The sequence below is a fragment of the Artemia franciscana genome, chromosome 1, assembly GCF_032884065.1.
Source record: "Artemia franciscana chromosome 1, ASM3288406v1, whole genome shotgun sequence".
NCBI classification, from domain to species: Eukaryota; Metazoa; Arthropoda; class Branchiopoda; order Anostraca; family Artemiidae; genus Artemia; species Artemia franciscana.
This window is the reverse complement of record NC_088863.1, coordinates 43,687,559-43,700,019: the sequence shown is the minus strand read 5'-3', so window position 1 is coordinate 43,700,019 and position 12,461 is coordinate 43,687,559. Positions and strand designations below refer to the sequence as shown.

Here is a 12,461-nt window from a genome sequence, read left to right as displayed (position 1 = left end):
ATTAAAACTTAAAACGAACAGAAATTACTCCGTATATGACAGGGGCTTTTCCTCCTCAACGCCCCGCTCTTTACACTAAAGTTTCTTAATGTTTTAAAAAGAAAAGTTAAGAGAAAGAGTCAAACTTTAGTGTAAAGAGCGGGCGTTGAGGAGGAAAAGCCCCTGTCATATACGGAGTAATTTCTGTTCGTTTTAAGTTTTAATGTTGCTCCTTAGTTTCATTTAAAAAAAGACTTGTTTTTTTCTATTTAATCAATATATGGGATGGGATTACAGCCTGTCACCAATTAAACCCATATGGTTTCTTTATTAAGTGTGGATGGAAGGGGTCTGAACCAAGTCCACCCTAAAGCCTTAAATACTGATTTTGTATTATTCGTTACATTATTTTTTCTTTTAAAGGGGAAAGGCTTAGAGATTTTCCTTTTAATGCATAACAAATAAAAATTTTACCTTGAAAGACTCCCGGTTTCAAATAAGTAATACCGTTTGATGACAGGTTGAGAGTGAGCAGCTGTAAAAGACCTTCAAATGCTTTGACTTCGATTGTTGAAATTGAATTATTGCTCAAAGTTATTTGAAACATAACGGGCAGATTTCCAAAAGCAGCTCTTTCCAGCTCTGATATTTCATTTCCGTCTAGAAAAACATACTGCAGTGACGAAATTCCACCTAGGGCATCTCTTGGAAGTTTTGTGATTTTATTGCGGCGTAAGCTTAGTTTTTGCAGGGCAATCAAGTTGCTGAAAGAACCTCCTTCTAGAACATCACCCAAACTGTTATCATCCAAATTTAGGGAAAGTAAAGCGTTCATGGTAGGCCAGACTCTGTTCGGTGGCAATTTCTTTATATTGTTGTGACGGACGTCAAGTTCTAATAAAGATATTGGGATTTGAAATATTGATTCCAGTTTGTTGTGATGAATAGTCAATAACCTTAGAGACACTAGTCGAACAAAGGCCCCACGAGCCACACTCTGAAAAAGACATAGCAACATTTAATGCGTTATAATTACGATTATAATTCATTCCTAAGTTGAAAAGGTATTTTTAATTATATTTTTGTTTTCAGGTTTGCTACTTTGGAAGTATTTTCTATCTCACTTAGAAATATCTTAATTTAGGGTAAATAATAAAATAATACTTAAAAAGTGAGGTCGGTGCCCTTTTACAAATATGGAAGGTCAATAATATCTTGAGACATGTTTTGCTGTTGAAGGATTGTATTTATTACATATAGTATTCTTAATTGTTGATTTAGAAAGCCTAATTCGAAAAATTCCGAACTATTTTTATCCAATATATGGTGAGGCAAGCTTTTTTTTCAGTAAAATGGGAACACAAGGGAGGGGGCAGTTGAATAGATTTTTTTCCCCTCTCCCTTCCTCTCCCTTCCTCTCTTTAACAGACTAAAGCTGCTCATAACCCAATTTTGTTTTTACAATATTCGGGAAACTGTTCAAGGAAAACAACAACCTTTTTGAAAGTCCTTTTACCCCCTCCCCTTTTTTTAAAACAAAATACTTGTCAGTCTTGTCCGCCTGAAAATGCTTTTGGGCAAATTCATCACTTTTTCTAATGAAATTTCACATTCTAAATTGCACAGTTGGCTCGTCAGGTGAAAGGTTTATTACTGCAAATTTTAGTTAAGTTAATGTACAATTTAATATCGTGCTGCTTGCAAAAAAAAAATTCCTTTCCTTTTTTAGGATTTAAAAACGAAAATTTAAGAGGAAAAGTTACAACAATATTTGACTCAGTCTTAGTTTAAGTTTTTTTTTAGAGGGTGTGGGGGGATGAAGCAAAGTGTGTAAGAAGACGTTCTTCTTATACTAAAATGCTAGAGCCCAAAAGAAAAAAACGCAAGCTAACCAATGGCATTAAAGTTCTAGTCAGCATTAAGCGAACTCTACAAAGAGAAGGACAAAAGAGAAGTTGCAGGATGCTAAGAAGGTCCTTCTACATACAAAAATTTGCTGGTTATTAAATAAAAGAGTCGCGAAAGAAAGCCTACATGCGGAAACAACCTGAAACAGGAAAAATACTTATTTCATTCTATTTTCAAAGATAGTTCGTTAACAAAAAATTCTTTTAAAAAAGCTTTTCAATCCATTTATTATTGCTAGAGGTCCTCAGATTGGAATCTGATATCACAAATCCTGTTTCTGTTCCTGATGCCATAGGACACTTTTTACTTACACTTCGTTGCCATGACCTATTGGGCGTATGGTTACTAGTTATAAGAGAAATTTAAAAAATAAGATTTGCCTTTCTTCCTTGTAAGTTTTTTTTACCCATTTTAGAAGAATTAGAAAATTCATGTGAGGATTGTAGTCTATCGTTTAGCAGTGGGCATTGTAAAATGTACCATCAATTTTTTCTGTCATTGGACAGAGTGCCTTTCTCCGAGTGGCACTAAAAAGCGCTTTCGTTTATATTTGTAAATTTGGTGCTGTCAAATTTATTATTTGTTATATGAAATACAAAAATTTGTCCGAGTGAGACCAAATCTTTTAATGCTGAAACATCTTGTGACAGAAAAAATAATCTTTTTTTTTCAAGATCTTCAATAAGCAGATTAATATTTTCATTTTTTTTCAAATATGTTAGGTATCTGAAGTGACAACTGAATTTATAGCACTAGAAGCCAGAGCTGGTCAGATTATCCACTAAAGTTTTGCTTGCCAGAAATATGCACAGTCGGTAATTTTAACAGTTCGAAAGTTCTGTGCCGAACGCCCAAGAAACGTTAAAAGTCACGATTATAAAAAAAAACACAAGTTATACCATGCTTATTTTGTCGAGTTTACCTATGTTCAACCTCAGAGAAAGAGAGAGTTTAATTATAAAGATGTTATCCCTCTATCTACTTTTAAAATCTTTTTCCTCTATTTACTAGCGAAATTTTTCTGAAAAAAATGAACTTACCAGGTCGTAAAATGGCTGTCCCTACAAATAGTGCATACCTTTGTCTGTCTAGACGTATTCCTCTGTAATAGTTAACCCAGTTCTAAAAATGTGAGTCTATACTTCTCTCCAGAAATAAGGAATGTGATTTGCTTGCAAAAATGTCACAAATATAAACCAATGAAAAAACCAGGATACAAGTGTTAGCACAGTTATAGAAAAAGTTTTAGCACAAAAGTATAGGCCAGTAATTTCTCATCTTGTTGTTTAATTCAATTTTAAAGCAAGATTCAATGATCGACCAATCAAAGTGAAGATTTAAGGTAACTTTTTTATATTATTTGAGAAGGAGGTTTAAAAGAGCAACGTTAAGCCTGACAAAATATAAAGAGCGAAATATAGCATAAGAATAAAATATCTAAAGACAAATTAGCATGCATATGTTTCTTTTAAACCGATTTGTCCACAAAAAGTTTCAGATTATTTATCAAAAGTGTGGCATAAAATTTAAAAGTGCAACACAAACTAACCATAAAGCTTGGCTTATACACCAACAGGTGGGACTAAAATGTGCCTCAACCATCAGAAAATCCAACATTGGGCAAAAAGAGGCTATTAGTTTGACTGGGGTGGTATAGCAAAACAAGACTTGATTGATTATAGTGAAACCCTATGTTAGTCTTATAGAGGGTCATATTAATTTCTCTTACGTAATTTTAGAATATTTTTTGTTTTGTTTTCTGAATCCACTCTAAATGACTTTTCACCTCGAGAACATTATAAAGTATAAAGTACCTATTTTCTGCTGTATAAATACTTAATATCCTTATGAATTACATGGATGGACAAGTGACATAATTATGTGACAAATTAGTTGCTGAAAAACCCGATGAATAATGCGTGGCAATTGCAAAAAGACAAGCATTAAAGATACGGTGTGGTGATTGACTTTCACTTTTTACGAATAGGAACAAATATTTTCATGAGAGAATTTGAGATAGTTGGTATCGTCACATAAATTTATTTATAATAATACTTGCTTTTACCTTCAACTGGTTATAACTCAAATCAAGCTCAAGTAAAGTTGGTATACTGCCAAAAGTTGATCCGGTTAACGACGTCAGGCTATTATGGCTAATGTTTAGTGACCGAAGACTGAACAAATTCTGAAAGGCCGAACTGTCAACATCTCTAATTTCGTTGTGACTCAAGTCCACTGTGTGAAGTTCGTATAACTTCGGGAATGTCTTCTTTGGCACTACAGTTAAGGCGTTATAACTTATGTTTAACACTTTCAGTCCTGACATATAGTCAAACGGGAAATGTGAAAGGTTTGTAAAGTAATTGAATTCTAGACGAAGTTCTAGTGCATAAGTTGTACCATCAAAGGCTTTCTTGTTAACCTCACTTAGCTTATTATGTGACAGGTCAAGTGAAGTTATATTTACGCAATTTTCAAAAGATCCAGCTTCAATATTTTCAATAGCATTATGACTCAGATTTATTTTTGATAAATATATATCTTTAAATGCTAGTTTTTCAACACTAGTTATTTGGTTTTCGGCAAGGTCAATAAGTTCACACAGTTGGAGGTCATTGAACATTTGATAGTCAACCTTTCTCAATTTATTTCGGGCAAGTACGATCTTACCGATACGTGATACGGAGTTAAATGTTCCACGTCCAATATCGCTAATTTCATTGTCGTTGAGAATGATCCGTCTTAAAAAACGCAGACCACGGAGAGTATTCGCATCTAATCTTTTGATTTTGTTATGACTTAAGTCAATAACTCTTAACACTGTATTTCTTGCAAATAAACCACGTGGAAAATCAAGCACTGCGTTATTGGAAATATTAACAGCTGTCAGCTTTGAGATGTCACTAAAATATACTGGATTCAATTTCGTAAAATTATTGTTAGATAGGTCAAAGAATTCAAGGTTACGCAGTCCGTGAAATGCACCTCTTGGAATATCATTTAAGGAGTTGCCATGCAAATCAAGAAACTTTAGCTTGTCCAGTCCTTTAAAAGTACTCTGTTGAAATTTTGTTATATTACCATTAGAAATAGTTAGACTTTCTACATTTTTAAGCTCTAAAAACGCTTCTTCTTTTAACACATCTATCAAACTTCCCTCTATCTTCAGTTTTTGAATATTGCTAAGAACTGAAAATGCTTCGGCAGGATATTCTTCTAGTTTAGTATTCCTGAAGTTTAGCTCTGTCAAAGTTGAATTAATACCCCAAAAACTTTCCACTTCAACTTTCCGAAGTGGTGTATCAACAAAATTGATCTTTTTGGCTGTCACGGCATGAAATATCGGACCATATAATCGTAATATATTACAATTTAGTATATCTAATACATCTATTTGTGTCTGGACATTGTTTAAGCCAACTGATAACGATGCTAAGTTTGTATTTTCACATTTTATCAGTAGACCATCGTCAGTGCCCCCAATGCAGACACATGGAAAAAAAGTGATGTTAGAATCAGTAGAGCATTGATAAGCTGGTCCTGGTGGTATATACTCGGCCGCGATCCAACAAAATAGACTGACATTCAGAAGAAAACCAAAGGCCATAACAGTGTTTGTATTGTGATCTAAAAATAGAAATATAGTAAATAAATCAGAGAATTTATTCAAACAAAATTTAATCATGGTTGCAGCGGTAGCTGCAACCTCGCAAAGGGTGAACCACAGCCCATAGTAACCAAAAGTTAAAAAACGCGTCTAGAGACAAACTACCTAGTGAAAAAAATTTCAATCTATTATTTCGATTTAACAATTATTTCGGTTCGTCTTAAAGCAAAAGTTTATTGCGAAAAGACAATAACAGTGATTTCAAAAAAGCTCGAAACCCCTTGAAAAGGGCGTCAGATCAAAATGAGAATTATACCATTGGAATCAGCAGGGAAATTACAGTCCCATTCCTTGAACAACAAGGAAAATCACTTTTTAGCATGGGTAGCACTGATCTGTCTCCCGTTTTGTTTTCTTTTTCTTTTTCTTAGCAGGGCTGCGGGTGATTTCTAGAGATATTTTTAATAGCTCATTCGAACGGAGACTAAATTTAGTGCCATTTTTAAGTGACCAAAAAGACTGGAGGGTAAATAGCCCCCTCCCTAAAGGCCCCTCGCCCCAAAGTCATCCAATAAAAATTTTGATATAGACCTTTTGTGCAACATAGTTAAAAGGTCAAATATCTATTGTTTTTGTGATGATATGACCCTCTCTAGTCTCTGGGGAAAGGGTTGTGTGCTGTATTGTCATCGGACTTATCGATATCACGCGTATCGGTATGCCCGTATTGCTATTGGGCGTCTTGGTATTGGGCAGGTATTGGGATTGGGCATATCTTTACTGGGTATTATTTTCGATCATGGTTTTCAAACATTTTCAACATTTTCTATGGTTTTTTAATATTTAAAAACAAATTTGTCGAAGATAAGAAATGGCATCATATCAGATTAAAAGTGTACCATTGAATTAGCATGATCGGAAACCATGTATAAAAGGATCCAGGGGAACCCAGGTCCCCCCCAAATATTTGTTTTGTGCCATAACTCCATTTTTTCTTTTTTAAATAAACCTGTCAATTTTGACAATTATCTGTGCCCAGGTCACATTGCCCCCCCCCCAGTTTTTTCTCTAGATCCGTCTTGGTAGAGAAGAATTACCGCCCTTCATCTTGAACAATTAAAGTCACTTTGGCTTCCATAGCGTAACCGTACGTTTACCCTTAAGCAAAGGCGCTAGTCTCTTGAGACAAAGGGGGGGGGGGAATCTGATATTGAATCTTGGATAAAGTTTATAACAGCTTATGCGTAGCTTATATACATAAGGACGCGATGTAACAAAATTGGTGAAAACAAAACTGGTATTTGGTGAAAATAGTATTTGTTTCATGAAAAAGTTGAAACTTTTTATGGTAAGTACATATTTATACTTTTAACAGTAATATAGGATCAAACATGCAGAGAAAATAAGCTATAATGCACAAAAACCCGATTATATAGAGGGGGAGGGGCGGAGATTGGGACATTAAAATACTTTCTCAGTGCAAAGGGTTTAAAATTTAATTTGTGCGTAAAACAATTATTATATTCGATAGAAAAATAAAAATTGGAATATAAAAAAAGAAGATTTAACAGGAAAAAAGACAGTCAAAAGTTTTCAGGTGGGGCAAGGGGGATCCAAGATTTTTATTCCCTTGTCAGTTATTCAAATTTTATTTTTAATATCACTTTAGGCCTACTTTCTTAGAGCGAAACTTGGCACTTGTATATTACACCGACCATACTGTCGCTATTGATCGGTTTAAAACAAGTTTCTCTGCGCACTAGGAGATAATTGACTTAGCCTTAGTGATATAAAACGTTCAGGTATTAAACTTTTATACATACAAGTTTTATTCTCAAAAATCAATTTAAAAGCATTATTAAAACGCAGAAAAAGCAGTTACAAAGCAATATTACACTGGAAAAAACAAAACGTAAAAAATAAACTTGAAGTAGGATAAAAATAAGAAAAATAACCATGAATTAAAGAAAGGTGGGGGTCCTAGCCACCAATTCCAGAGGGGGGTTGATATTAGAGGTTCATTTAAGCCCTATTAAGAGCTAATTCTGAGGGGTCTTAATAAAACTCTCTCATTTCTTTTGACTGAGTGTTAGATTACAGTCCCCCTGCCGCCAAAAAATTTATTTAACACCTCCCACCTTAACTGTAAGCTATAGAACATGTTAGTCCAAGCAATTCACGCCACCATGGCGATAAATGGATGTCCCTTAAAACACAGAAAAGGAAGTTAAAACTTAACAGACGGAAAACAGAACGTGAAAAAGGTATATAAGAGGTAAAATATAAGAACAAAGAACCATGAACTGTAGAAAGGTGAGAACCCTAGCATTCAATTCCACCGGCCTCTTAGCAATCAATTAAACCAGGGGGGTAGCAAGCAATTCCGCTAGAAGAGGGGCTTGTTATTAGAGATAATTTGAAGTCCTATTAGGAGCTATTTCTGGGTGGTTTTAATTTAAATGCCCCCATTTCTTTGAGCCAAGGCAATGCACATTCACGCAACCGTGACAATATGCGGCTAGCCCACCCTAACAAGCAATTTTAGTGGGGGATTTTGTTATTAGAGACAAATTTAAGCTACATTAAGATATTTTTGAGTCGTTTTAATGGAAATACCTCGTTTCTTTGACTGACCGTTAGATATAACTCCCACATAGTCGAAAAATTCTTTTAACACCTCCCACTTTAACCTTAAGCTATAAAACATGTTAGTCCAAGCAATTCACGCCACCATAGCAATATGTGGCTGCCCCGTATAACACAGAAAAAGCAGTTAAAACTCAAAAAACGAGAAAAAAAAGCTTATAAGGGGTAAAATATAAACTAAAAGAACCTTGAATTAAAGAAAAGTGAAAGCCCTAGCATTCGATCCCATCGATCTCCTAGCATTCGATTCGACCGTACCCCTAGCAAGCAATTCCACCAGGGGGGTCTAGTAAGCTGTTCAACCAGCGGGAGGGCTTGTTATTAGAGGTAAATTAAGTTATAGTAAGATTTATTTTTGCGAGGTTTTAATGGAAATTCAAGGGTTTTTTAGCCAAGACTTTACATAGTTCACTCCACCGTGACAATATGTGGCTGACTCATTCCCTAGTGAGCAATTCCAGCAGAGACCCCCCTAACATGCAATTCCACCGTGGGCCTAGAAACCAATTACTATGACACCCTAGCGAGCAATTCCAGTGGGGGCCCCTAACGTCCAATACCAACGGGGGCTCAAATAGCAGCTAATTCCAGAGGGGAGGTTTGTAATTGGTGATAAATTTAAACCAAATTAAGAGTTGTTTCTGAGAGTTTTTAGTGCAAATACTTCATTTCTTTTGAGTGAGTGTTGAATTTCAGTCCCCCACTGGTGAAAAAATTATTTAACAACATCCGATCTTAACTTTGACCTGTAGAACATGTTAGGCCAAGCACTTCATATCACCATGTCACACTATGGATGGCACACGGCACCCTCCACCACCCCACAACGTGATAGCCTCCACTGCAATTCACGTCACCATGACAATATATGACTGCCTCCGTAGCAACCCTTTGATAAGCATTTTCATTTCCAAGAAATTTTTCAGATATTTCCTAAGTAAAATTATGCTTAAATTCAACTGATTTGTGTTTTCACAAGCCACCCCTCAATGTGATGCCCTCCACGGCAATTCACGCCACCATACCAATACGCGGCTGACTGGTGGTATCCCTACGATAAATATTATCACTCCTAAGACATTTTCCCAATATTTCTTGTTAACAATCGTGCCTTAAATCCATTGGCTCGTGGTCACGCAGGCCAACCCTCCATGATATACCATGTCCTTTTACGTAGTCGTGCCAAATTATGACTGACCCTCTGGCACCCCATCATCATTTCTAAGACGTTTTTTATGTAAAATTTTTAATAAAGTGATATCCAATTTCGCTACCCCCGCTTCTGACCATCAATTACAACAGTTTAAACTCCGGTTCAGCTGGTTTCCAACCCGACTCAACCCATTCCAAATCTGGCTCCGGTTGCGCCAGTTCAGGTTCCCCCACTTCCGTCACCAATTTTTACAATTCCAATTCCACTCCAAGTTGCGCCAATTCAAAGATTTTTTATGCGGCTGCCTCCTAGATAATCTATGGCTGGTGACTGGCTATAGCTAGTTTATTATACATTTCCGATGAATATCGTTTTTAAATTGGAATGATAAACATTCACATGGAACTTTTTGCTTGGCGTTTTTTTAGTTTGTGGAACTTCCTGCGTACTGTTTTTTGTTCGTCAAACTTATTGCATGTTGATTTTTCTCTCCGTGAAACTGATTTTGTTCATGGACAATGTTGCGTGCTTATTTTTTTGCGTGGAGCTTGTAGTGTGCTGATTTTGTTCGTGGAACGTGTCGCGTGCAGATTTTATTTCGTGAAACTTCTTGTATATTGATTTTTCTCCTCGTGAACCGTATTTTGTTCATGGCACTTGTTGCGTGCTGATTTTTGTTCGTGGAGCCTGCTGCATGCTGATTTTTTGTTTGTGAAAAATGTTCCATGTTGATTTTTTTTCGTGAAAGTTTTACATTGGTTTTTCTCCCCGTGAAACTGATTTTATTCATAGAACTTGTTGTGCGCTGATTTGTGTTGGTGGAACTTTTTGCGTGCTGATTTTTTTCGTTAAACTTGTTGAAAGTTGATTTCTCTCATCGAGAAACTTGTACATTGATTTTTCTCCTCTTGAAACAAATATTTATTCATGATTTTTGTTCGTTGAACTTGTAGCGCACTGATTTCTGTTTGTGAAACTTGTACATGTTGATTTTTAACTTCATGAAACTTTTAAATTGATTTTTCTCCTCGTGAAACTTGTTTTGTTGTTGGAACTTGGTGTGTGGTGATTTTCGCTCGTGGAGCTTGTTACATCCTGACCTTTTGTTCGTGTAACTTTTTGCATATTGATTTTTCTCTTCTTGAATTTATTAGATTAATTTTGCCCCTCGTGAAACTGATTATGTTCATGGATCTTACTACGTGCTGATTTTTATCCATGGACCTTTTTGTGTACTGATTTTTGTTCTTGAAACTTTTTACATGTTGATTTTTGTTCATGAAATTTGTTACATGTTGATTTTTGTTCATGAAGTGAAAATTAATTTATCATGATATGCTAGTAAGTTACGTTAACCTAAACTACACAGGATAGGTTAGGTTAGCATAGCCTACTTAATCCCACGATTGCAAAGCTTTTGATGCTGCTATTCGTATAGGTCGTTATTTGAACTATCTTCTGGGACAACGTCAATACATCACTTACCAGGCACATTTTACAATAGTCCTCCCCATTTTACACCATCCCTTGCCCCAAACGTTTTTGCAAATTAGTATTATAGAAAACACAGGCTCTGGACTACCTAAATCATCCATTCAATTTACACCATTTTCAGTCCATTCTACATTATTTTAGTATCAATTATTGCACATTTTTGCAATTTTCTATCCCTAAATTCGACATAAAAACAGGTCATTGGAAATCAAATTTGGTCCTATTTTTGTATTTTTCACAATGTGAATACGGGTTCTAGATGAACCCATAAATTGACCCCCTTTTAAATTGAAATCACACCATTTTAAATGAAAATATCCGACATTTTTATAATTTCCCATTCTGACCTTTAAGATCAAAACAGCTCTTGTGAAATAAGTATTTGATTAATTTGTGGAATTAGGGTTTAATTATATCCCATTTTTCCTATAATACCGATGAAACGTAATAATTTGATACTTAGTAGATAGTTCAATATCCATATCTAGATAATTTATTTTATCTTAATTTTTTCTTTCGATAGCCTTTAAAACCATACCTTTATCTAATTTTTTTAATTTATTTTTAAGATCAGCTGCTTTAGAATCACAACACTTAGGGGGAAATAGATCATCGATATCACCTTCAAAATTAATAGCAATAACGAGTTTATATCCGTATTTAGTTGTAACACATTTCATTCCTATAGTCGTGTATTCCAGTCCAATGTCTAAATCTTATTTCATAAAAGTTTGATTATATTTATTTCCATTTCGCTTAAAATATTCTCTGTTTATTAGTAAATAATTTATTAAACAAATTTCCAAATAGAAAAATAATTGAGAGATTAACATATAATTTGCTACCAATGACTTCCATGATTGCTTTTTTTTCTAAAAATATAACGCAGCAAATGTTAAATATGGATTAGCTGGTACTTGATCTAATTAAAGTTTAATTTCTATATCAGCAGTTGACCCAGTTCGATCAATATTCGATTCGTGCTTTTAACCATCAAAACAAAATAAAGAATATACTGTTTCAAAACCATTGTAACTTCCAATTATTCCACAATCAACATTTTTATGTTTATATTCTAACTACAAAAATCGTTGATAAGCGTTAGAAAAATCTTCATTAGAATCACTGAAATCACATTTAAAATCGTCTTGTAGATATTCTATTCCACTCCATATTCCAATATGGTCAAATACCATATCGTATTGCGTATAACTGTTATCTTTTTCATATTTATGTAACACAACCGCAGTTTTATTTATATTTTCACGGACTACCCTCCATGTTAATTCCTTATCCGTTTTATTATCACTTTTATAGGTATTAAACGCTCCTCATCTTAATTCAAATGAGTTGCGCTTTCCTAATCAAGCTTTTATTTGTTCTGCTTTCTTCGTTAATCTGACTTCTAATTGACTCGCTATGTGTAAACATGGATGAAGTATAGGGTAACATCCATGATAAATGCATTACGTCTACTTTGAAATTTTGACCTCCAGATTTTATAATCATATTGGAAAAATTGTTTCTTTAATATGATTTGATGTGTAACACCTCTAAAAACACGATTAATATCTTAAAAAAATCTGAATAATAATGATAATGGTAAATACATACTAGCCACGTGACTTTCTTTAGTTTTATTTAATATTTTAAATAAATCACAATTAAAAGCAT

General features: G+C 34.6%; 1 protein-coding gene across 2 annotated transcripts in view; it reads right to left on the bottom strand.

Annotated features, from left to right (window-relative positions):
- LOC136030071 (protein artichoke-like) overlaps window positions 1-12,461 on the bottom strand; it is a 101,439-nt gene that overhangs the window by 80,245 nt on the left and 8,733 nt on the right. For both annotated transcript variants that reach the window (XM_065708710.1, XM_065708720.1), the window contains exons 2-3: window positions 3,953-5,514; window positions 454-976 (exon numbers count right to left, since the gene is read on the bottom strand). In XM_065708710.1, the coding sequence (XP_065564782.1) occupies window positions 454-976; window positions 3,953-5,494 (2,065 nt within the window). In that variant the 5' untranslated portion in view covers window positions 5,495-5,514. The remainder of the gene's footprint in view (window positions 1-453; window positions 977-3,952; window positions 5,515-12,461) is intronic.